This window comes from Limanda limanda, chromosome 23 (genome assembly GCF_963576545.1).
Source record: "Limanda limanda chromosome 23, fLimLim1.1, whole genome shotgun sequence".
In the NCBI taxonomy this organism is placed as follows: Eukaryota; Metazoa; Chordata; class Actinopteri; order Pleuronectiformes; family Pleuronectidae; genus Limanda; species Limanda limanda.
Window position 1 is genome coordinate 5,686,982 of NC_083658.1, and position 25,262 is coordinate 5,712,243.

The following is a 25,262-nucleotide window of genomic DNA, read 5'->3' on the forward strand; positions in this document are numbered from 1 at the left end:
ATTAGGTTCATTTTCAAAATGCGGTCAGAAGTAGAGCCCTCCCTCCCGTCCCACTTGCTCCTATAGTATTGACTGATATTTCTTAAAAGCACCGTATTGACAAACAGATAAAGGCTCCCAGCCCTAATTTTTGTATTCAGCAATCTCTTTGCATCCGGGTTTTTGTGACGGCAATACAATCAATTTACCCATTTGCCTAAAGCAGTTATCCAGATCAATTACAGCAGCAGACCTCATCAGCATCCCACATCCTTCCAATCAAAGGCTTGTCTCGGCATGTTTCTTACTACAAGGCTCCATTTCACCCTGCACACAGGGGGGACTTATCTAATCAGCCATTTGCAACAGTTGGGAGGCTGTGTCTAAGCCTCAGCTGAGCGTGGAGCCTGGATATGAAGCTCGCTATCCCTCATGTGAGTGGGGCTTGCTCTGTCTGGATTATTGTCAAAGACATTACAGAGGAGCCTAATGCAACCCATAGCCTTACAGGCCGGTTGCTCCACTGCTGCCCATCGATTTGACTAGCAGGGGAAAGACAACTGGATTACATAATTCATGTGGCCGACTTTTCCATTTGTAGTTATGGTCAACTGGAAGAAAGAGCATAATAAATGAGAGCGTATAGCACAGGAGATTCTCCATAGTGAGTTAATCACTGTTTGGGTAACAGGAAAATATCTATGAATATAAACGTGTAACAACTACAGAATAAAACCTTCCACTGGATGCATTCAGAAAGTGCGTTGATTTATATTTTCTTACAAATTAGAGTTCACTGATTCTGAAACTGACTTATCTATACGTTGAGAAGACAAATAATGTCTGTCTGCCTGCGTGTTCTGTCATGAATGCATATCCTCTCCAGAATGCTGCATTACATCTGGTGATATAATTTCTGGCTCCACCTTTCTTATTAAAGTGCAAATGTTGACTGAAGGCATGAATGCGGCTGTGGCACAACAGTGGCAGCTCCACTGCTTTAAATTACATCTTTATAAATATCACATGTGACTATATAAAATAACACCTGGCGGATTGCATGCATGCAAAATCTCATTCAAAATAATGCATTTTAACGCATCATTAGACGATCTAACATAAATACTCCACTTATATTACTGTTATTACTGTTTTACAATCCACAAAATTAGTTTTAAAAATTGAGAGTTGGAGTCTTTCAAGTTAAAAATGTATGGAGAAATCATATAAAGACAGGGTTTTGAGTTGATTTGATTGTGAAATATTCCTGCAGATATTTCAACTTCAAAACAAGACAAAACAACAACTTCCTGTAAAATAAGACTAATGGCTGATAGTGTCTTCAAAGTCTTTCCTCACAATTTCCCCATTCAGCTTCTTTCCACTCGCTTTCCTGAGTGTAACTTAATCCGGATGAGTGGCTGCTTCGGTGGAATCTGAAACCAACAGTGTCTGGAGGCTGCACTGTTTACTGAACACAAAATAAAAAATAAACTTACATATCTGCTGATGAGGGTCCGGAGGGTGCTGAGATCCATCCCCATCTTGTTCCCCTTCCTCCCCGGACACTTCTCCTGCTCTGCGGGGCGTCGGTGGTGGTCTCTCCGCTAGCTTCTCTTTAAATCTCCTCCTCGCTCCATGACTTCCTTCTCGTCTTCCTGGATGGAGAGAGAGAGAACAGGGCTCGGTCCCGCAGCACTTTGCCTACAGGCTCCGGTGGGAGTTGGAGGAAAGGTGGAAGAGCGGAGCGGGGGGTTCACGCAGTTTCTCGCAGGTACAGAACAGGCGCGCTCCCTAATCTGCTTGGGCCGCGCGCCGCGGCCAAAAGGAGCTTTTCTAACTGTGACGTCACGACGAGTCCAGGTGGGGACTGCGGGAGAGCGCCTGCGCACCATTTAATTAGGAGATCAGAGAGGGAGAGGGGGAGAGAGAGAAAGAAAGAGGGGGGAGGGAGGAGAGAGAGAGAGAGAGAGAGAGAGAGAGAGAGAGAGAGAGAGAGAGAGAGAGAGAGAGAGAGAGAGAGAGAGAGTATGTGTACTTTTATCATATTATTTATTTACTGTATTTAATTTTGTTTCCTATTTCATATATTTATACTCATACCTGCACAAACAAACCACAGCAAATTCCTTCTATGTGTAAACCTACTTGGAAATAAACCCAGATACTGAATCTGGACCTGATGTCATGTGACTGGGATTGAAACAAAAGCAAGTGTGTGTGTAAGAACTTTAGTAGTTTGAGTTTTATTTCTGTTGTCTAGTCTCAATTTATCTTGTGATCTGCAAATTTACTTTAGTTATGACTCCCTGATTCCCAAAAGATGATATTCTGATGATAGACATTTATTTTAAGACAATGTTTGTGTTAAATATCACTCAGATACACACAGCCACCAGATTTATACCACATCATGAAGAGACCTCAGCTAATCAAGTTTTATTTTCACCTGATGTCAAACAATGAAATTCCTTTGCTCCGTACTTCTGTGATATATAATCAATATATATATAAATTATACATCCTTGCATTTGGTGATGTGAACTTTTTCTGTACATCAAATCAGCCGAATTTCACTTGTCTTTTTAATGCTGGTGTTTTTAAACTTAATTTGTGTTCATTTATTCATATGATAAATGATTGCAACAGAAAATTAACACAATATTAAGTCATCACTATATATAAACAAATGTTCGGAACCATGTTGCTTCGTGCTTTGTTTCTGGGGGGAACTATTTTCCTTCATTTGTCCAACCTCTGTTTCCTGGAGACGCTTTTCGGCGGGTTCTGTTGGGACACCAGCGTCAAAGTCACTGCAATAAGAACCACCGCATCCGGTTATTATCTTCCCAATAAAATCCCAGCTGAGGGCTCAAATTCTTACCAAAATTTGCAGAAAGTTAGAAAGTGGTGAAAATGTACGTATTCTGGAGGCTTTTTCAATGGGCATCGCAAAATGGCTCAACGGTGCCCCCCCGAGACCCCCGGAACGTGTTCACATTGACCGAACTTCACAAAATTCGATACACAGGTGTATCATGACCAGACAAGCAAAAAAGTCTGTAGGTGCAATTGGAAAAAACTAAACAGGAAGCCAGCTGTATTGCATTCAATGGCCATTTTGGCCATATTCCACATTTTTACTTTGAGGTACTTGTACCAGGGCTTACATCAGATCAACTTCAAATTGAGATGAGTGTCATCACAACAAGATGGAGATACAAAGTTATCCAAAGATCGATTCTTCGTCACACAGTGTGACCGTGGCATGGAGTCAAAGTTTGATTACACACCATTAAAACACGATGTTCTGTAAAGCGGATATACATGGACCATGCATCCTTTGATGCTGAGCCGTAAACAAACAACTCCACTCTTGCAGTGTCAGTGGTCAAAGATCAAAGGAATCTTTATGTCTTGTTCATATTATGTTTAAATTGTACATACATATGCTCAATGATGCAGCCCGAGTTCCGTGCTTTTACGTTGAAGGAACAGGCCGCTAGTTGCTGTCATGTGCTTCCTGCCTCCCGCTATCTTCACTCAACTTGTCAAAATGGCGCAGCTCGTAGTGGGAGTCTGGAGTTAGTTCTCCTCATCATTCAGAGACATTAGAGAAATCCCCGGGCCTCACACGGTAGCAGCATGGCGACACTGGACCAGAAATCCCCCAACGTGCTTCTCCAGAGCCTCTGCTGCAGGATCACCGGGAAAAGCGAAGGTACGCCCGGCAACGCTGCCATGCTCCGCGCCAGATGCGTTCAATGCGAAATCCAAACCAAATCCCATTCAAATAAATCTGCAATCAAACGTTTCTCCTCATAATTCAAATCTTAAACGCGTCACTTAACCTGTAAAGCACTTTTCTGAATCCTTACAGTCTACTGATCATTTCGGCATATGTCTCCTGCACCTGTCCGCCCCACATTTATCAATAATTTAACACTTTCACTGCTCTCATTGGCTCAAGCCGCTGTGTTTCTGTGGCGGAGTGTTGTAGAAAACGATGGGACTTTCGTGAGGATGATCGCTCCTTGCTTTTGTTTTAAAAATGCCGAATTAAATATGTCACATTGCTCCTTTCTTTAAGTGCATACAAGTGATCCAACACACTAAACCATAAGAAACTCAGATGATGTTTGGTGTCACTTTAGCTGAGCAGGATAACGGCACGTCAGCGGGGCTTGGTCCGCTGTCAGCCAATGAAACTTAGCTTCATGCTACATGGAGCTATTAACTATTAGCTTTGTATTGATCACATTTGGTTTCAATAAGGCTATCTGTTAGCTTGTTAGCCATTTAGCTGTGGTGCTGATCACCACACTGGTTGGTCCTGCTAGCTGCAGGCCTCTGCTGGGTGCTGGCATCTCAGAGGAAGGTTAGCATGTCTTCATCACAGAGGAGCAGCACACAAATCACTGTGATCAGTTGTTTCTCAGTCACTGTTAAAGAGATGGCAGCTTGGACCATGTGATGAAACACAACAAATAGTACCTGTAATTGTTTTTATCCCAGTCTCATGAATAGTTTTCAAAACAACAGCACATTCACACCAGAATCCTGCAGTTTTATAATGTGCATTTTCTCTTTGATTTTGGGGATATCTTGATCAAGATCAGCAGCAGTCTGCTGGCCCTACTGGTTCTACTGGTTTCTGAATTACCTCAAAGTGAGTCCTTGACCTCTACTCATCACCGGTTGTTTTGTCTCTCCAGCTGAAGTCGCCCACCAGTTCCAGTATGCAGTGCGAGTCATCGGCAGTAACTACGCCCCCACCATTGAGCGGGATGAGTTCCTGGTGACGGAGAAGATCAAGAAAGAAAGTAAGCTGGCCTCTGGAAGGATATTGTCCCGACACAGTCGTACTGCGGGTTATTGAACTACTGGAGCCTTTCTCCCCATGTGTTTGATGCCTTTTACGCTGGAGCCATTCCACCAAAGAAACTTCCATAAGAGGGAGGATGGCACCATTAGTGGGAGAACATTGATCAAAGCTAAAACAAAAATAGTGCAGCACTTACCGCACAGAATGATTTATTTATCACAGGTTGACCGAAGGCCTCAGAGGTGCCATTCAGATAACGATTCAGGTTGTTACTTTGCAGTTTGCAACAGGCACCTGCTGACTGGATTTACATGTGGATTCCTGATGCGAGCAAATCAGATATTTGGTTGAGGATGAGCGTTTATTCCAGTTTATCAACTAAAGCAGCTACGGGAATACAGTTCAGCTCTCGGTACAAAGTGGGACGCGTCAGCAACATGTGGTCAGACTGCTGGTGTTGTTCAGGTGTAATAAAGTCTCATAGAAACAGACACTGAAGGTTTTTTGTTTCTCTGCAGAACAGAACAAGCCTTTAGTCTTTTCTAATCAGATCTTCTTGACCTCATGTTCCTCATGTACTTTCTTTTGCTTTACTCTCGTTCATGATTGCAAAGTTCATATTGTAGGAGACTTACGAATTTTGTCTTGATGCTGTTGCAGTGTTGAGACAGAGGAGAGAAGCCGACGCTGCTTTGTTCTCTGAGCTGCACAGAAAACTTCAGACACAGGTTAGTACTTTATTTTCTTAATTTCTTCAAATCATCATGTGGAATTTGATCAAATTAGATTCATAGTGTATCTTTTTATTCATGCTTTCTTTATGGATTGCATTATTTGTTCATTGGGGATATTTTGTGCTGGGTTGACTGTTCAACAGGGCATTCTGAAGCATCGCTGGTCGGTTCTCTACCTGCTGCTCAGCCTCTCTGAGGACCCTCGTAAGCCATCCGGCAGGGTGAGACACACACACACATCCCATTCTTACATGGGTTTTCTAAAAAAGGACCATAATAAAAGCATGAGGATTAAACTTACTTCTCTCATCTCCTTATCGTCTACCCATCCTTCTCAGGTTGGCAACTATGGGGCGCTGTTTGCCCAGGCCCTCCCCAGGGACGCCCACTCCACCCCATTCTACTGCACCCGGCCACAGAGCCTGGCCCTGGGCTACGGTGAGAGAAGCGGCGTGCTGACGGCCAGTATTGGCACCAGTGGAATCTCCAGTATGGGAGTTTACACGTTGAATGGACCCACGCCGACGCCACAGTCACTACTGGCTGGGTGAGAAGACAGATTTAAAATTAAATTATTTTTTTTATCACGTTTCATTTAAAAGCATCTGGTGCCAAGCGCCATTGTGAATCTGAAGTCTACATTATATTGTTGTAAAAGTCTACATGTTGTCAAAATAATAAGTACACTCTCACAGTTTCACCTAAAAGCCTCTGGTGAGGGCAAGTTTACTTATTTGACACTCGTCTTGTTAAAACACTTGGCGTGAGATAAAGGAAGCATCAATTAACAGTGGAGCCTGAACATAAATCTCTCTTTATGAGGCACCAGAAGGCCATTTAATTCCATTTATCCTCATTAACAATGCAGGAGTCCTCCAGTTAAAAATGACCATCGAGCTGTTGACGCTCACCTTTTAATTGTGAAAGGTCAAGTCCCTACTCCAAACATAAACAAAGTCTCATGGCATTAGGGTTCGGGTTAATCCTAACCTTTGAAATTAATTTTGATCATAAATTTACATCAATGCAAACTAGATCATATCCAGATGTTTGTGTAATGACAACATTAGTGCAGGATACGTTAGGTTAGAACCTTGTAACTAGCAGTGAATGTGTGTTTGTGTGTGTTTTAGTCAACCTCCTCAGTCTGCAGCTGCAGCCACTCAGCCTCTGGGCTCTCGACTGGCCTGGACTCTTCCCATGAGCTCCACCCCCTTCACCGCTCTGACCCTGCCCACCACCCGGCCAGCTCTCGGACCTCCGGCTCTCTCCACACGTGTTGTCCGAACTCGCCGAGACGGTGACACAGGTGCTGAGCGATGGATATAAACACAGAATAACGTTATAACCATAAGCGGTGCAGGTTACAGACGGATCAGAACATCATTAATGTGTGGTTATAGCAAATATAATCAGCAGAGCTTCATCATCGTCCTCCATTTTTTAAATCTACTCTCAAAAAACATTAATAAGTTTAAACTCATGTCCCAGATTCTGTCATAGTTTCAGATAATCTTTTTTTGTTTTAAAAATTTTCCGGGAACTCTAAGCACACAGTCTGTATTTTTGATGGACGAAAAAACTGTTCCTCCCCTCGTCCTCTGCTGGTGTAGGGGAGGTCAGCGAGGCGGCGCTGGTGCGGGACATCCTCTATGTCTTCCAGGGCATCGACGGCAAGTTCATCAAGTTGAGCGCCCAGGAGAACTGCTACAAAATAGACGGCAAGGTATGTGAACCGCATCGAGCCCTGTACAGCACACAGTGGCCCGAGTATCGGTTACAGTACAGTACATCATCATCCTTGATCAACTGTTACAATATAAACAACAAGGTGAAGAGCAACAGAGTAAATCTGGCCAGGCTGGAAGCTTTACATCACTTGGATAATGCCACTGTCTCCCTGCCATCTTATGAAGCCCATTTGAAGTAATGGTCACCGCATATTCAGAGAAGATGACATGATATCAAGGGAATTGTTGATGATTGGTTTTTAAACGAGAGATTCAACAGATCAATATGAAGCTCTTTGGCTCCGAGCCCCATCGACCCCTCTTTTCTCTGTCCTGTCAATTTCTTTTTCCCCTCTCTCTCATATCATTGATAGGAAGACCTGAGATGTAACCTGTCCTGTAGCTTCTCGGGGCTGCTAAACATAGACTTGCGGTCAATGTAGGAGCCACTGAGGCCAGAGATAAAAGAGTCGAGGATAGAGATACTTGTCTTTGGCCACTTTACGTCTCATTAAAGCTTCCTGTATACAAGGTTTTGTTAATCAGATAAAATTTTATGCGTCGTTTAAAGATAAATCTTTAGCTACAAAATTTGAAATTGTCTCCTAATGTAACTCATCACAGCCATCTAAATATAACTGGGGACAGACTTGTGTTGTAATGTGTGATGTGCTTCACTAGGTGGTGCTGCACAAGTCCCTGAGGGACACCTGCAGCAGACTGGCGGAGCTCGGCTGGCTCCACAACAAAGTCATGAAGTTCACCGACGCCAGAAGCGTCGACCGGGCCTTTGGGCTGGTCGGACAGGTGTGTCTGCGTTTACCACATGTATTAATAACCCTTAAGGATATGTTCTTATTTTAATGCAGGTCTTTTTATCCATGTCTGTCCTCTCTGTGTCCTCAGAGCTTCTGTGCAGCGCTCCACCAAGAGCTGAAGGAATATTACAGGCTGCTGTCTGTCCTCCACTCTCAGGTAATCGCATTAACGACTCATTTAAAGAAAAAACTCCAACTTGATCTCAGTTTTACTAAAGGATTTAGAGAAATTAAAGAACTTGAAGAAAAAGCTGATCAATATTGAATTAGAATGACACTAAGAACGCATACCTCGGCCAAAATGAATCAAACAGTCTGTCTCATGTCATCATTCTGTTAACTGGTGTTTGTTGCTCTATATGTGTCTCAGTTGCAGGTGGAGGACGAACAAGGTGTGATCGTGTGCACAGAGAACAGTCTGACCCTCAAGAGGCTGCTGGTTTGGATGTACGACCCCAGAGTTCGGCTCAAAACACTGTCCGCCCTCGTTGACTACTGCCAAGGTGGGCTGGACATGGCTGCAGTGTTTGTGTTGAGGTGAAATATGTTAACATAAGATGAGTGTGCGTTTTTTAACCTGTTTGTGTGTTCAGGTCGAAAGGGAGGAGAGCTGGCTTCAGCTGTCCACGCCTACGGGAAAACGGGCAACCCGCAGATGAGAGCGCTGGTTCAACACATCCTCAGCCTGGTGTCCAACCCTATCCTCAACTTCCTCTACAGGTGGATCTATGATGGAGAGCTGGAAGATACGTACCACGAGGTACAAACGTCTTTTGATACGTTCAGTGCATGTGGGAAATCTTAGGAGAAAATATAGGACATTTCTCACTCACCACAACCAACTGTAGAAAACCGTGTGATGCGTGTGAAGCTCCTGGCTCCCTGCGATCCTTTCATAGACTAATCTAATCTGTACGTTGTTCCATTTAACTCCTCTGACGTTTGACCCTGATGAGAAAGAAGAGGGTTGAGAAATAAAGAAAGTGAGGATAGGCAGGACATCTTCCTGAATGAGAACGGATGAGAGGAGTGTAATGGAGAACCTGCTGATGGATGTTTCTCCTTCACTTCTCCCTGCTCTCTCGTCTCTGTCGCAGTATTTATGTGTCCAGCAGTTATCACCGCACTCTGCTCGTAAGTGCTGTGTTTAAAGAAAGCAGAGAGAGAAAGTTATTGCACCTTTTAGAAGGGAAATTAACGATGAGCTCTGTAAAACCCGATGTAAGAAACAGCAACTGTCAATGCAATTTAGTGAAACACAAGTAAATAAGGGATGTTTTAGTTTCTAAGATGACAGCGATTTCTTTTGGTGAACAGTTAGGAATGTAAATCTAGATTTCTGCTTTGGCTCCTTTATTTTTTACCAACAAGCATCAGCAGTCCTTAATCGTTCCCACCAGTCACATATTTTAATACATTTCCCCTAAATCCATCATAAAGAAATGGCTTAATGGAAGTGACTGTGAAATACACATAGGACCATAGACTAAAAAATAGACTTGTGCAAAGTGAAGCTAAAACATCCTGGATACAGATGCTGCCATCTCTTTAATTAAGCATCTCATGAGCAGTAGTGACAACACCTGATCTGAATTGAGAAAATAAAAGTTTACATGTTTATTTAATTGTCTTTATTTCTTTTTGTGTGTAGTTCTTTGTAGCATCTGATCCCAACGTGAAGGCTGATCGTCTGTGGCACGACAAGTACTCCCTCAGAAAATGTATGATCCCCTCGTTCATCACTATGGACCAAGCCCGCAAGGTATATACGCACCCACCCACATATTCTACTACTATAGATCAGAGGTGCTGAAGGACTGACACACAAAACAAATATAACCTAACTATTATCTCCTGCCTGCTGCATTGCTTTATCTCCCCTCCAGGTTCTGCTGATCGGTAAATCCATCAACTTCCTGCACCAGGTTTGTCATGACAGAACGCCGCCAGGCAAAATCACGGCAGCGTCCCAGTCTGCAGACACGCCGAAAGATGGTAAGAGCCTCAGCTGCTTTCAGATATGCACAGAAGTCAGACATTTTCCAAAAAAATTTCCTGAAAGGGTTGATGTGAGAACGCAAATGTCTGAGTCAGTTGTTCTGGATATTTTCTGGACTTTTCCTTTCCAGGAAAATGTCACAGAAAATTCAGAGAACAAGTAACCGTGTCGATGACGTACCTGGTTTAATGGCATAATTAGGATAACATAACATTAATAAAGAAACAATAAGACGCAGTTTGCTCATGTATAAGCTGTAATGATGCTACGAGCTTTATAGTTTTGTTTTTTTTTGTCCTCATCGTATTGATATTGTTGTATTGCATGGGTCAGTGGACTGGCAGTGATCGATGCTCTTACCGGTCGCTGGCCTTCTCCCGCTCTCCTTGTACATACGAAGTGGAAAGAGTTATACTTAGACTTATTCTATTGATTCTGTGTGTCGGACTTCATCGGTCGAGTCTGATCTGTAGCTTTTACTGTATCAGCTGAAGGACGTCAAGTTGAATTGTTCGAGTCCCACACAGATGTTGTGCCCTATCAAAACCTGAAAAGTTGAAGTCAAACATCAGTTTTATGTATATATCATTTGTGAACTTTTCGTCTGTGAATACCTTCTCTGCCTTCTTGTAGCTGCAGAGCTGCTGTCAGACCTGGAGGGGGGGTTTCAGGAGAAGATCGACGCCGCCTACTTCGACACCAGCAAATACCTGCTGGACGTTCTCAACCGCAACTACCTGCTGCTGGAGCACCTGCAGGCCATGAGAAGATACCTGCTGCTGGGCCAGGGAGACTTCATCAGACACCTCATGGACCTACTAAAGTAACAATATGCACTTGATTTCTTACAATAACACGTTAATGCTAATTTGTACATGTAAAGCAAAGATATAACAGCAGAATATTATTCAGGACATATCCATATCCTAATTATGTCGTTGCAGACCAGAGTTGGTGCGTCCGGCCACCACCTTATACCAACACAACCTGACTGGGATCTTAGAAACGGCCGTCAGAGCCACTAACGCCCAGTTTGACAACGCAGAGATCCTCAAGAGGCTCGACGTGCGTCTGCTGGAGGTAAAGTGTGTCTGAAAGTGTGTGTTGGTGTGTGTTTGCATGGAAAAGATGTCAGCAGGTCCTCAACGTGTTGTTTTTGCTCCAGGTGTCTTCAGGCGACACAGGCTGGGATGTTTTCAGCCTGGACTACCACGTGGAGGGACCCATTGCCACAGTAAGACACACTTTCACATACAAATTCCCAGTAGATTATTTATGTTTTGTTTTGACCTTTGAAGATCTGTTGTGTTGTGTTTCCAAGTTGTTTACAAGGGATTGTATGGGCCACTACCTGCGCGTGTTTAACTTCCTGTGGAGGGCCAAGAGGATGGAGTACACGCTGACCGACATCTGGAAGGGACAGATGTGTAACGCCAAGCTCCTCAAAACCATGCCTGGTACAGAAACAGACATAACAAACACTTTCTTACCACATGAAGGTTTATCCCGCACACACTTTATTTTGGTCCTAACAAAAAGCACATTTAACACTTTAGTGAATAATGTTTTATAGATTTTTCAGATATTCTAGTAGAAAAATTTCAGCAAAACAAAGTCTATTACTGCTCTCTCTGTAATTTGCAGCTCATAAAACATTTTTTCGTTTTACCCTCCAGAGTTGTCCGGTGCGCTGCACCAGTGTCACATCCTGGCCTCGGAGATGGTCCACTTCATCCACCAAATGCAGTACTACATCACCTTTGAGGTCAGACCATTAGCAGCGCCGTTCCCGCCACACCAATAAAAAGTAGTAATTACAGTAAGGAGGTGATTCATCGTGTCCGGTTAATTCTGATTTACACGATCACCAGATGCAAAGTCAGGGAGTTTTCAGAAGGTTACAGGTTCTAATCAGCCACACAACAATTGAGGGCAAGAGACTCTAAAACAAAAGTGAAAGTCAGACTCATCAGTTTGTTTTAGCAGTTTAACGGTGATTAAATAATGACAACAATGATGGTTGAACCTGACTCAATGATACCTTATGATAGAGCAGTGTAATTCCTGTCTGTATATAGGTGCTGGAATGCTGCTGGGATGAGCTGTGGAACAAGGTGCAGCAGGCTCAGGATCTCGATCACATCATCGCCGCCCACGAAGTCTTCCTGGACTCCATCATCTCAAGATGCCTGCTGGACAACAACAGCAGGGTAATACACACAAATGCTCACACAATAATCTGATGCCATGAAAGAGATTGTCCGTCACATTTCCTGTCTCTTGTTTTCCCCCAGTCTCTTTTGAACCAGCTGAGGTCCATATTTGACCAGATCATTGAGTTTCAGAGAGTGCAGGACTCCCTCTACCGCTCTGCGCTGGAGGAGCTCACCCTACGGCTGCAGTATGAGGAGAGGAAGAAGCAGAGAGAGGCGGAGGTAGGAACTGATCACGCTGGGCCACTGAGTAAAGATAGTACTCTGATCGACTAACCCGTCCCTATCTGTGTCGTCTCTTGCTGATTCAGGATCAGTGGGGAGTGAGGGCCGAGTCGGAAGCGGAGGAGAAGCGGAGGATTCAGGAGTTCCAGGACACCATACCAAAGATGCGCTCCCAGTTTCGCATTCTCACAGACTGCTACCAGGTACTGACCTGAGCCACCTGGAGAAGCAGCAGTCATTTATTATGGCAGAATCTTCTCGTTCTGAAATGTTCTTTTGACCTCGATCCTTTCAGGGCAGCGTCCAGCAGTTCCTGGTGTTGCTGATGACGAGCACAGATGAGAGTCTGCGATTCCTCAGCTTTAGACTGGACTTCAACGAGCACTATAGGTTTGCGATACATACTAAACAGTTCCAGTATATCAACTTTCAAAACCTCAGGGGAATTGTTGCTAATGTTTCTTATTGTTAACACATTGTAAACGTCAAGGAGAAAATTCTTCGTCAAACTGTGTTTTAAGATGCATTCAGAAGAAGATGTCTCACAGTTACTCTGTTCGCCACAGGGCCAGAGAGCCGAGGCTGCGGGCTTCACTCGGGACCAACCGAGGGCGACGACTGTCAAACATCTGACAGGGAGACAACGGAATTGACAGGCAACCCAGCCATTGGAGCATTGGGTGATGACATCGCGGAGATGGGCCAACCAGCAGACTTTCGACGCTTCATATCCAGATGATGTCATACCCAGGAGGAGCGTTCTGGCACCGCTCTGAGCGTTCCTGGCATTGCAGCAGCGATGACATCACAGCAGTCGGCTGAGTGAGATCACAAACGAATAAAGTCAAGTAAATCAAAGTTATCAGAGCTTGTCGTGACGTGCAGAGTAAACACCCCAAACAGACGTCGCACAGGGCCGCAGTTCATGGCATGCCTTATTCATGAGGGAAAATATTTTCTCTCAGCGTGTTTGCCAAAATCTAGACCCAACACAGATAATGTATGTACATAATTTATGCAAAAATGTATGTATGTCTGTGTATCTATAGATGCAGTGTGTTTGTGTTGCATTTCCTCACTAGGGTTTGACAGATATGGGTCAGATATTGATATTTTTTCAATTTTCTATCTGTAGCAGTTAATAAAACGACAAACTGGGATTATTTTATTCCATAACAGAAAGTTTTTCTGCTTTTTAGCTTTTACTGCACGAGGCACTGAAGCTGTTAGGACCGGCAGAAATCGTCAGCATATAGAATATTTAATATTTATAGCCAGTGTTGGTCCCTCACTATCTGTCTAACCCTAGTTCACCAGTCTCCTTAAAATCCAGGGTTTTTCAGAAATCAGGTCGGCTGTCCAGTCATGATCATACAGAGGATTTCTACTTACACACAGGAACAGAAAACGGCTCGTGCAGACATAGCGCCCCCTTGTTGTCAACTTTGTTTACATCCTATAATCGAAGTGTGTGTGGTTAGATTTGTAGAACATAGGAAACAGAATCTGTTGCCTCAGCAGCGAGATGTTACCTGGACTGAACCGACCGATGTGAAGAATGTCATTAAGGGTTTATGGAGTATTTAGGCGTGGTTCCCCTCAGCTTGTGCTGCAGGAGAGACGAAGCATGTTCAAGAAAACAATCCTCACAACAACCACAACAACCTCACTTCTTTCTCACCGCATATAAAAAAAAACAGCGTTAAATATTCAGATATTTCCGTTTCTTTAAATATTGTAAATATTTCAAAAACCAGAGTCCGAGTTTAAAAACTTTAATGGCTATAAATGTTAACATGGGCCGTTTATTTTATGAAACAAGTCAAAAAACTCAGTGTTGTTGTATTATTCTTCTGTTATGTTTTCACTTACAATCCTAGAAGAGTGAGGAGAAAGATCTTACCTTTGTTTTGGCTCAATAATCACCAGGGCCTTAATTGCTCTGGTACAACATGACTATTTGCTGGATGTCCTTTTTTTAACCACCATTCAAATGCGTTTTGCTGTAGAAAAAAGCAGAAATTGTAAGTTGAGGTAGCGAGTAGCAGTTTAACTGTGGAGTTATACAGTCACTTCGATATGAACAGCTTTGAGAGGTGGTCTCACCCCATTGGAGTGTGAGCCGAGGCCAGGGAACAGATGTTTCTAAAAAACAAAAAATCGAATAAAAGATCACACATTGCACTTGCATTTCAAAAGGATGTGATTAATTTATTAAATAATCAAACCTCCTGTTCCAATCTGGTCTATTAGATGCCACCGTTAAAGTCTACATTTAACTAAATAGTAACCAAGCAGATGATGTTACATTTAGGGCTGTTTTTGAGTTTGAAGTTGAGTTTGTGTTTTCTAAAAAAAAAAGGTTCTTGGGGAAATGTTTACTTATGCACATTTACCAACATTTCAGTTTTGGCCCCAGGTTTGATTTGACATTTACATTTTTTTATTGTCATTGGAGTAAATGGGTGCTGCATAGGGTCTCTAGACCAATCAGCTGCTTTCTGACAATGATTTTCTTTCATATGAGTGTAAAGGAAATAAACTCCTGCACTGTCTGTCTTCTGCATTGTATAGCACATACTGTATAGAATATAGGGAAGCAAAGCATCCCACTTCTTCTTTAATAAAATGTTTTTTTCATATAAACATATAAACGTGTGTTCCTTTGTGTTTGAATTTTTACTACTGATGCAGTTCGGTTGGGCCTCCTAGCTTTGAGGTACTGCCCCCCTGTGGCTTAAAGTATAAGATCATAGACCTTTTCATTTAGTAAAATACTACATTACATATTTGAATAGTAGGAGCTTTAAGAGTTACTAAAGGAACTTGTAAGAGACAGACTAAAACAAGAATATGGAAAATTAATTTGAAGCCGAGATAACCTGACCTTCACTACCCGGTGTGGGTCAAGCTCCACAAACATTGGACCCTGCTTTTCCCGTAATGCAACTCCCTAGTTAATTTTGAGTTATTGTTCTTTACTGGGGTTGCAACAAGGTAGGCAGAATGGGTTATTGCCTTGGGTCCCCCGAGCTGAGAGCGGACTCAAGAGAACAACTATTCATGTTAGACCACAGCAAGGACCAATCTGTACATAAGAGTGAAACAGCACCATAGTTTGAAACCATTTCTTGGTAATTTGAGAGGTTTATTTGGACTTAAACCTTACTATTTTGATGTTATTTATGTGAATGCACAGTTTTTGTGTGGTGACCCCCCAATCCCTTGATATGCTCCTGTTCCTGACAAACACCATCTGAACTGACAGTTTGAGTTCAGCACCAAGGACAGTGACACGTTGCTGTTGTGTTGTAGACACATCATTTCCTAATGATAGTGATTTGACTTATAGTATCATAATAAAGCAGTTTTCTTTTTGAACCACTAGAGGGGGTAATAGCTTATCTTATCCAGTGTCTGTCCCCTCCTCTCTCACTCTACTCTGTCTCATCATCCTGGCTATAGATTCTCGGGTATATAGGAACTGCAATTAAAAACACTGATATACTTTTTAAATATTTGATTGTTCTCTGAAACCATTTTCAGTGAGTAAAAAGGCTGCTCTTGCGTTGAACGCTGGAGGAAGATGTTGACAGATCAGAGGCAAGAGAGAGAGAAAGTCTGGTTCCTCACATCTAGCATCACCGTGGCCTCTTTCTCCTGCAGATATTTCTTCTGTCTGCTTTGATTTCAGTCTGGAGAAACCAATCCATTCAGCGGCTCTCTCATTCACACGTTTGATTCTCTGCTGTTTGTGAATGTGCGTCTGTGTAAATACCACTTTATTTGTCCGGAGAGTCATCTCTTCAGGCCTATATAAACAGACTCACTTTAACACTCCAGATAGCCCTGACTGTTGAGCTGGAACAGACAAAGCCTGCATCTACTTATCTTTCCTCCCATTCGCTCCATCTTCATTTCTTTCTATGCATCCGTGAGTGATGCTGGATATCTGAGCATATAGAGGTGTTTGTCAGTGTGTTGGTCTAGGAAATCAAAATGGTTTTCTGAATGCTGGAGACGTTTCTCCCAGTATTCCCAATGCCCCTCGTGTCATTTCTTTTCCCCTCAGCTGAAATAGCTTCCACTGTTGACCTTTATATTGAGCTGGACCTTCCACACTGACCTGGTGTATCAGCTCATTCTAAGGCTCTTTGACAGCCTCAGACATGCTCTCTTACTCATAATCTTCCAGCAGCTTACATTTGACAAAATAAAACTTTTCAACCCAAAGTTATGGGCCTCAATCAATAACATTTCCTAAAATGTCAGATATTTCAGATTTATGTCTGTGTGAGTCAGCAGCCTGGTGCAGTGAACCTCATCTAATACCTGAGAAACAGATCCAGCTGCCTTGGATGAGCACATCTGCACCTCCTCCAGCTTCAGGGCTCGTTGTTACTGAGGTGAGGGCGAGGACCAGCGAGGACACCGATGTGTTTGGTATTATTATCTCTGGAAAAGAAATGATTTCATCAACCACAGAAAGTTTTAAATGTAACATATTTGTGGCTAATTTTAGATTAATTGATAAAATCCTATAAACAGACCTGTTGAACATTAAAGGCTAATTTCCACAGTACATATATTTGGTTGATATGGTGTTGTTTGTTTATGATTTGTTAATTGCCTTTAATTTGTAATGATTAGTACATTTGAATAAATATCTAACGCTCACTATGTGACAGGGGTAAAAAGAATTTGCTAGTCTCCTTTGGGTTCGAGCAAGGTTTGTCTCCAACTCTGCCGCAATAAAAACAAGAAGAACAAGTGTCATATCCCATCATGCATCAGCTGCAAACACCAAAGGATGGTGCGCCATCTTTCCTGTCCTCTCAATGTTCTCCTGCGTTATTAGAAACATAAACCTGCATGACTGTAAATGTCATTAGAGAAAAAGCAGCTTAATTTTCTTGCGACTGACTTGAGCCCTCGTCTCCTTTTGTACGACCTTCTGAGAGTGTTTTGAGGTGAGACAGAAAAAAACACTGCCTGCCCGTGTGTGTCTGTGTGTGCGTGTGTTTGTCGTCAGCCAGGAACGAACAGACAGCTGACATTTAATGGCATTTCCTGGCAGCAGGTGTGTTTGGGAGAATCTTATCAAACGGATAAATTCTTGTTCCATGTTTCCATCCCTCTTGTCTCTGTGTCTCCAGCTCGACCCACGTGTCTCAACCCAACGACAGAAAGAGCAAACTAATACAAAACCACTTCATTATGCATTACAACGCAACACAAACCCCATACAACAAGGCCACTATTCCAAAACATCGCATTGTGTCGGAGATCTCCTCCTCTTTTGTTCCCAGTCTGCTTTAACAAGAGTCTTGAGGATGCATGTGCAGCATTAATTGCACATTAGCATTTTGAGGTTTTAATGAGGATAATTAGAGCAGCAGGTCATATTTAAGTCTGATACCTTTACAGACGCATAGCAGGGGAGTGAAAACTACTCTCAGCCGTGATCACAGTATCTGTCACCTCAAGTGACTACTGAAGGTAATATAAACCGTTGATGAGCGACTAAATCCATGTTATCTCAGCTACTTATCGGGGGTAGTAACAGGTTTCTAGCCCTATTTGTTACAGTACAGGAGCTGAAGTAAGGTTGCCCCCTTGTGAAACCACATTTAAATTAGCTAGATCCAGGTTTTATAATCACTTCCCAAAATATACCAAATTTGTTCACATCAAGATTCCCTTGGAAATCAGACAAAATCTCTCACAATGAATTCCTGGATCACACCTTTGTCCGAGTTCTTTCTTGATCCATGTCTCATCCGTCCATCAAGTCCAATGAAAATCCTCTCAGCCGTTTTGGCCTAATCCTGCTCAAACTAACAGACAGGGGTTGAAAATATAAGCCCCTCAGCGGAGGTAATAAAGAAACACGTTATTGATTCACATCTGACTGACAACACACATGGACTGAGGCCAGGGTCCCAGTAAACTGATGTTGACGGCTGAAATGATGAAGAATGACACCGTTTAGAGAACATAGTGAGAGTCAAACGCCAAATATCAAAAGGTTGACTTGGGTCAGGTCTTGATGAAGTCCTCACTCTCTCTGTCTTCACTGTCTCGACTCCTTTCTTCCTTCAAAAACGCGGAAATGTTAGTTTTCTCTTCAGCTCGGCTGGATTTCTTGATGTTGCAGCATGGTGACTTCACTCTTTTCGGCCTCCTCTCCTCCGCGTTACCTGACTCCTCCGCACATCCCCATCTTTGACAGCTTCACTCTGTCGTTCCCCTATATAAATTTTAAGCGAGTCACACATCCAACTGCTTCTCAGAGATATGGGTGTCTGAGCTGTCTCAGCCACTACTCTGTCACCAGTGAAACCATCTCAGATTCAAACTGCAATCGCCAAGAATATAATACAACACAAGTGAGGACACTGATCTGCCTGGAATTCAAAAAAATCTTTTAACATCATTTGTTATATTTAAAGGTTTTAACTTTAATGGCATCTGCTCCCTCAAGTTATATCATGTGTGGAGAGTCAATATCACATTTAAAAAAAAGGGATTAAAGTGATCATAAAACGAGGAGAAATGAAGGAGCAGACATTCATTTGAGATGGGGTATGATATGGAGACATACAGTATATGGAAACAGAATAAAAACAATTGAATTTAAAACCAGTATAAGGACTTATTTGTAAGTATAATGATTTAATTTTTGTTGTTTAAATGCTAATTTAATTAAAAAGTCTGCAATGGCTAAGTCTTACAAGGGATCAGTTTATTAATAATACACTGGAACGCTCCAGCCTCTGCACGTCATGCAGCTTTAACACCTTTGAAAAAGCTTTCCCTTCCATCTGTGTCACTCAGAGATGGATCAGTCCGAGACATCTACAGATACCACACTTTATCAGGAGGTGATTTAGAGACAACACAATGTCTGTTTCTCTTCCTCTGCTCTGGAATCGCACTCTCCTGTCGTCAGATGCTGCACCATGTGACATTCTCTCCACCCCCTGGCCCCTACAGTTGCGTTTGTCCTGCCTGCGGTTTATCAACCTTGTGCATGTGGGAATGACGCAGTTTGGCTGCTTAAATATTCTGGCGAAGTCAAAATGCACGAGACAAATCATCTACTGAACTCTGCAGGTGTAATGACCAAAAAGGTCACGCAGGGGAGGAGGGATTGATGGATGAAAATGTAAATAATCTGAGACTTTTTATACAGGTTTAGTCTCAGGATGCGTGTTTGTGCGAAACACTGCAAATATATACGGAATACAGACATGAAGCTAGGTTTGCCTGAGGATGATGCATGAGGAAAGGTCATGGAGTGTCCTGAACGGAAAGTAGAGATCCTCTGGGGAGCATGAATATCCGCAGTTCATTTTTATGGAGCTCAGTGACAGTAGAGGAAAGGTCAAAGGTCACCAAATAACCCAGAAGAGGATCACATCTGTAAATAAGTCCTGCATGAACAACCAATCCGTACACAGACACTTTAAATCTGCGATTTCCACCATCGAGTGTGACATATTTTATTTGCGTCGCAAGCCCCGGCTGCTTTAAAGCTATTTATTTAGCTTAGATGGTCAAACGGATTGATGGACAAGTTACAGGACGAGGGAGGAATAGTTGATTAGCGCACTTGTATGCATGCGCATGCACGAGGGTTCCAGCGTCAGTTGTGAGGCCTGATGGGAGAAGCTGTCTGCAGGCTGGAAATGCCATCCGCTCCCTCTATTGACAGACAGAAAAAAAACAGAATGGGGGCCTGATCGTCGGAGACTGAAACATTTTTATCTTTTGGGCAAAGAAAACAAGGCGGTGTGTCATCGTTACTCTTCCACTGCCTAGTCCAAAGTAGGAGGCACAGATAAGTCATTTTAAGTAATAAGCTTTCTCTACATTGAACTATGGATATAAGCATTGGTTTACTCAGACTGGTATTTAGCCTTTGTTTCACCATACAACAGATATTTATAATCATAAGGGAGACTTACTATCGGCTGAATTATTCAATAAGGGGATAACACAGATAAACCAAACCATCTCACAGTTGTATCTTGCTTTAGACTATCGACTGTAAATAGAAACATCCTCCCACTATCCAGAAAGAGGACAGGGGGAATTTAAAAGAGAAAGATATGAATTAATTCGTTCTTAGGAATGAAATTTAAAGTGGTAATGTGATGAACTGACACACACTGAAGCCTTGAATCATTTCTTGCTCTTGACAGCAGCTGTACTAAAAGGTCTCCTCGTCAACCACAGCAGGTTAACTCAATCTATTCCTTTTCTTTTCCCACCATTTAGAGTAATTGCCGTAACAGCTGCTGACACACACCTGCTGCTGATGCCGAAATGGCTGAAATAGCCAAAATGGCCGAGTGTCAGCAGCACCCAGAGGTGAAATTGAGGCAAGGCGCGTCTCAACAGACAAAACTGTCTGACTCATCGGGCTAAAAAGCTTCACTTATGAAAGAAAAAAAGAAGGTTTTATTGTGAGGAAACTTAAAGCAGCTTCTACCCCGAAAATCTGCCTTTTCTAGACGTGAGGCATGTGTAAGTAAAGAATGTATTGATTCTACGCTTGAACACCATGCTGTCGCCAATCAAACGTTCCACTCCACAACCAGTTGCTAAGGTCACCAAACCTGTGCACCTACCGCTGCCTAAAAGCTAAGAAAACCACTTTATTTTTCTTGCTCTTTGTGCTGCAGTCGGGCCTTGATCTCTCCTTCTCCCCCCCCCCTCTCTGCTCCAGTCCGCTTTCCACCCATCGTACCTGCAAAGAGGCAGACAGAAATAAAGCGGCCTATTCTCAGAACTCTCCAAAGGAGGTGCGTTTTTCTATTTCTCTGAAACCACAGAGCTGTGACTTCAAAGCTGCCCTCTAAAAATGAAGGGGAAAAAGCCGATAGGACTCCTACCTGACAAAGTGGGGTTGTTTTTGTGAATGAACCAACGTGCTGAGTTACCGGTAAGACCCAGAACTCGGGTTAGTTTATTCCAGTTGGAGCTTTTTCTTCTTCTTTTCACATTCACAACCATCAATAAAACAAACGGCTGCCGGATGGTTCACTCTTAATTTTAGCTCCACTTCTTCACAAAGAAGATTGTTTGAAACATACCTTTTTTACTTTTTTAGCTTTTAGAAACTCATATTCTTATCATTCCCAATAATCGGCACAGGTTTCCAAACTCTTGTTTCAGTTTCAAAGAAGAAATATAGGCTTTTTCAATTCCTCTGTCCTCTAGTACGTCTTCCACCTCACAGAAAATACAGAGGCTTAATGCATACTAGGCTCAAAGTGGTTAGTCTGGCACTTCCCCCAAAAAGGCAGGTAAAGCGAGATTTCCTACACGGAAGAGGTTGATAATGAGTGACCCAAATCATACTAGGATATTGGCGTGTGTTTGTCAGGTGAGAGCCGGCCAAGGAAATCATATTCATATGAAATATTTATAAATTCTGATATTGAAGGTTTTTCTCTGACTTGGATATATGAAACCTGCTGAGGTGCCTTGCAAAGCTTTGTAATAACCCAGTCCTTCTTTTCTCTGCTCACCCCATCCACTTGTCTAATAACACCCCCATGACACTGGGTGCATCACTGAGGCTGAACCGACATTAAGGTAAATATGAACAAACTGCTCAAACATTATGAGAATAAAATTGTGAATAATCAACAACACAGGATTTTGTATTAATCTGCAATCGCTTACAGAATCAAGTATTTAATTCTGAGCTGTGTTCAAGCTAAAGAAGGCACTGCTCAATACAAACGATATGTAACAGCAGATTGAAGTGGACATGATTATGTGAAAACTACCCGATGACTCATGGCTGTGTGTGTGTGTTCGTGTGTGTGTGTGTGTGTGTGTGTGTGTGTGTGTGTGTGTGTGTGAGAGCGACAGCATGGCTGGGCTACGTGGTGAAACCTAAATCTCTGGGATTGGGTGAGTAAATAATACAAGTGCTTGTGTGGTGAAGTGGCACAGTTCTGTAATGTACTCTAAATGTCTTCAAACTGTAGAGACAGGGACACGTTTCCATGGACACCGATAATCTGACTACTGACTTTATTAGGGCCCGAGCACTGACAGGCAGTGACAGACAGTGAGGCCCTATTGAAATTGTAATTATTAATATTATTTTTCAGGCAAATTAATTGGCTTTTTGAGGGCTTTGACATGCTCAAATTCTTACCAACATTTTTATTTAATTAACAATACCTCGATCAGGTTTATATCAGAATATTTGTGTTCATGTAAATGTGCTGTGAACAACCTTAATCCCCAAAGTTTAGATCTAAACATTGACTTTGTAGAGGCCTCTTTGCTTTTGGCCCTATATGAAATAATAAAGCAGATTTCCATTGACTCTTTTTTTTCCGCTCATCCTTCTCCTTGTGTTTCTCAGGCCACTGAGCCTCATTTGCATGACAGTTGAGAACAATATTGGCGAAGCGGCGAGACAAAGGCGCTCCCTCTCTTTAATTTTCTTCTCTTTTCTCTCTTTCGGTGACGCTCAGATAATAAAAATGCTTCACAGTCCTCAAAGTGCGTTAGAAACACTGCGACCGAAGCTCTGCGTAGAGCAAAAACCAGGAAGAGAAATATCCTGTGTCCAGTGGCTCTTTAACAGAAAACAGCTAATTGGCCAAATATTGCACTTCCAGTTGGCCTGTGCGTTTGTCACATAGACTTTAAACAATGAAAGTCCTCCCATATCCAGAAATGAAGCCAAAAACATCCCATATGCGAACCTCGCCATCTTGACCATTTGGAGCCAGAGTCTGGTGATTGAGCCACGGCAGCGAGTTCCCATCGATGCAGGCGCTTGACCAATCGTGAGTCAGTCGCCGCTCTCCACCATAACATTTAAATTAACAAAGTAAAGACAAACTTACTGGAAAAGATCTACTACAACTAACAAAGACCAAGACTGGGTCTCTGTTTTGTCATTAGATCAATCGTTAATATAAAAAATATTGGTTACTCCTGAAAGATTAAAAACTGTAAAGATGGCTGCCGAACACAAACAAGTTCAAATGCTTGGAGACTTCTCACATTGCAGCGGTGACACTTGCAGGAAAGGGAGACACGCACACACACACACACAAGAGCAGAGTGGAGGTAAAAAGTTGTTACTCACAGTTAAAGGAAGACGAGCGAGATTCATACGAGAGAGAAGGAAAAACATGAGGAAACCATATCTACACACCTGGGGAATTAACGATGTAGGGTAGGGGTTTCCTGTCAGGAAGAGCAGGGCCCTGGGATTTTCAAGTCACCCAGAATCAGCGAGTGAACGGAGTTTGCAACATGACAAATAAAACAGGAACTGCATGATGACCTGAAATCTATAAATGTTACTTTACGTTTTATTATGAGATATTATTAAAATCATGAAAATGGGTGGAGGACACACACACACACGCATGGAGGAAGAGGCGACTACTCCCTCTCCTTTAAGCTGTGATGCTTTCTTGGTTGCCATGGCAGCCAACGAGTATCTCTGGTGCTGGGCAGAAATGGGCTCTGATTGGTTAATCAGTATTCAGGCAGCGTGTTTGCTTGACTGGATCCTGCTCTGTTCAGTTAGTGTGTGTGTGTGTGTGTGTGTGTGTGTGTGTGTGTGAGTATGTGTCCATCAAATGTCACTTATCACCTGGGAGATAAATTATTCCTCTCTCTCCTCCACCCCTCATGTTTCTTCATCATCCCCTTCCTGTTGTTATTGTGATTAAGGAGTTGGAGAAGGAGGAGAAGGAGGAGAAGAGGCAAATGAAAGAAAGAGGGGTGGCGAGCAGGGAGAAGTGATGAAGAAGAACGGTTGACAGTGGTAGAATGACATGTGTCTGACCTGTGACGTGCGTACAGTTTAGGCAGGGGCGTTTCCTTTGACCTTTATGAGACGTTTGAACCCATTTCCAGACAAGCACACGTTAGTAAATGACATTTTTCATTGTCTTCTCAGACCTTTGTTGGCCTGTGATAATCTAGATCCTGAGTCGGAGCCCTGAAAGAATACATTTCTTGGATCTTTCAGTCTTTCTCCCTCAGTCAAAAGGAGAAAATTAGATGTAAAAGCAGTAATTACAAGCACGTATGTGTGTGGGGGGTTCGATCTTAACCTTTCAGAGGGATTGACAGTAACCTGGTTGCCATGGCAATATAATGAAACTGCCGTACATATCGCTATAGTGTCAAAACCTCATTTTTTTTTTTCATCTAATATTATAAGATATTAGATGTTGGCGTCAGTTAAAAGCTACTTTGAGAGCCGAGGAAAATCACCTCACATGAGACCATTAAAAAAATAAAAAAACACCAAGGGAAGTGATGGCAGCAAGAGAGTCGAGCTACATGCTGCACTACTTATGTTCACGGTGGCTTGAAGTGGCTGTGATGACTGTGAAAACCATCTATGATGCATGGCTCTGCATGTGTGTGTATGTGCGTGTAAGTGCGTGTACTGGAGCGCCTGTTGTCTTTGATGATAATGAGGGAGATGGAAACAGGCTCTTGAGTGCGCTCTGAATGCCACCTCAAACACATTGCCTCTGCAGTGTGTGTGTGTGTGCATGTGTGTCCGCGCTCGTGCGAGTTTGCAGAAGATAAGAGACCCACAAATCCCAACTCGATGCTGTTTTAATGAAATTAATCAAAAAGACAGGAAATCGAAACATTTTGTGCTGTGTGATAACAAAATGTCATTTTGCTTTGCGGCTATAATTGGCTGCTTTTTAATAAGAGATTACCG

At 42.7% G+C, this 25,262-nt stretch overlaps 2 protein-coding genes across 2 annotated transcripts in view; one reads left to right on the forward strand and one right to left on the reverse strand.

The window, feature by feature from the left end:
• Positions 1-1,527, reverse strand: part of atp11a (ATPase phospholipid transporting 11A) — a 36,597-nt gene extending 35,070 nt beyond the window's left edge. Inside the window, exon 1 of the mRNA XM_061067281.1 lies at positions 1,479-1,527. Coding sequence (XP_060923264.1) covers positions 1,479-1,523 — 45 coding nt within the window. The 5' untranslated portion in view covers positions 1,524-1,527. The remainder of the gene's footprint in view (positions 1-1,478) is intronic.
• A 2,022-nt stretch (positions 1,528-3,549) lies between these two features.
• tubgcp3 (tubulin gamma complex component 3) lies at positions 3,550-15,169 on the forward strand. The gene is made up of 23 exons (XM_061066893.1): positions 3,550-3,700; positions 4,695-4,802; positions 5,465-5,532; positions 5,682-5,759; positions 5,877-6,085; positions 6,672-6,847; positions 7,152-7,264; positions 7,950-8,075; positions 8,175-8,243; positions 8,457-8,589; positions 8,680-8,846; positions 9,738-9,848; positions 9,973-10,081; positions 10,719-10,908; positions 11,030-11,165; positions 11,251-11,319; positions 11,407-11,542; positions 11,762-11,850; positions 12,164-12,295; positions 12,380-12,520; positions 12,610-12,726; positions 12,819-12,913; positions 13,090-15,169. Exons 1-23 carry the CDS (start codon positions 3,625-3,627, stop codon positions 13,154-13,156), a joined length of 2,715 nt encoding a protein of 904 aa, XP_060922876.1. The 5' UTR covers positions 3,550-3,624; the 3' UTR covers positions 13,157-15,169.
• The last annotated feature ends 10,093 nt before the right edge of the window (positions 15,170-25,262 follow it).

What these genes read in the sequence shown, in the direction of transcription:
- tubgcp3 (XM_061066893.1), top strand. Translation starts at nt 3,625, where the DNA reads ATGGCGACACTGGACCAGAAATCCCCCAACGTGCTTCTCCAGAGCCTC. An exon ending in CTCGTAAGCCATCCGGCAGG is followed by an intron (nt 5,760 to 5,876) that starts GTGAGACACACA and finishes CATCCTTCTCAG; the next exon opens with GTTGGCAACTATGGGGCGCT. An exon ending in AGAAGCAGAGAGAGGCGGAG is followed by an intron (nt 12,521 to 12,609) that starts GTAGGAACTGAT and finishes TTGCTGATTCAG; the next exon opens with GATCAGTGGGGAGTGAGGGC.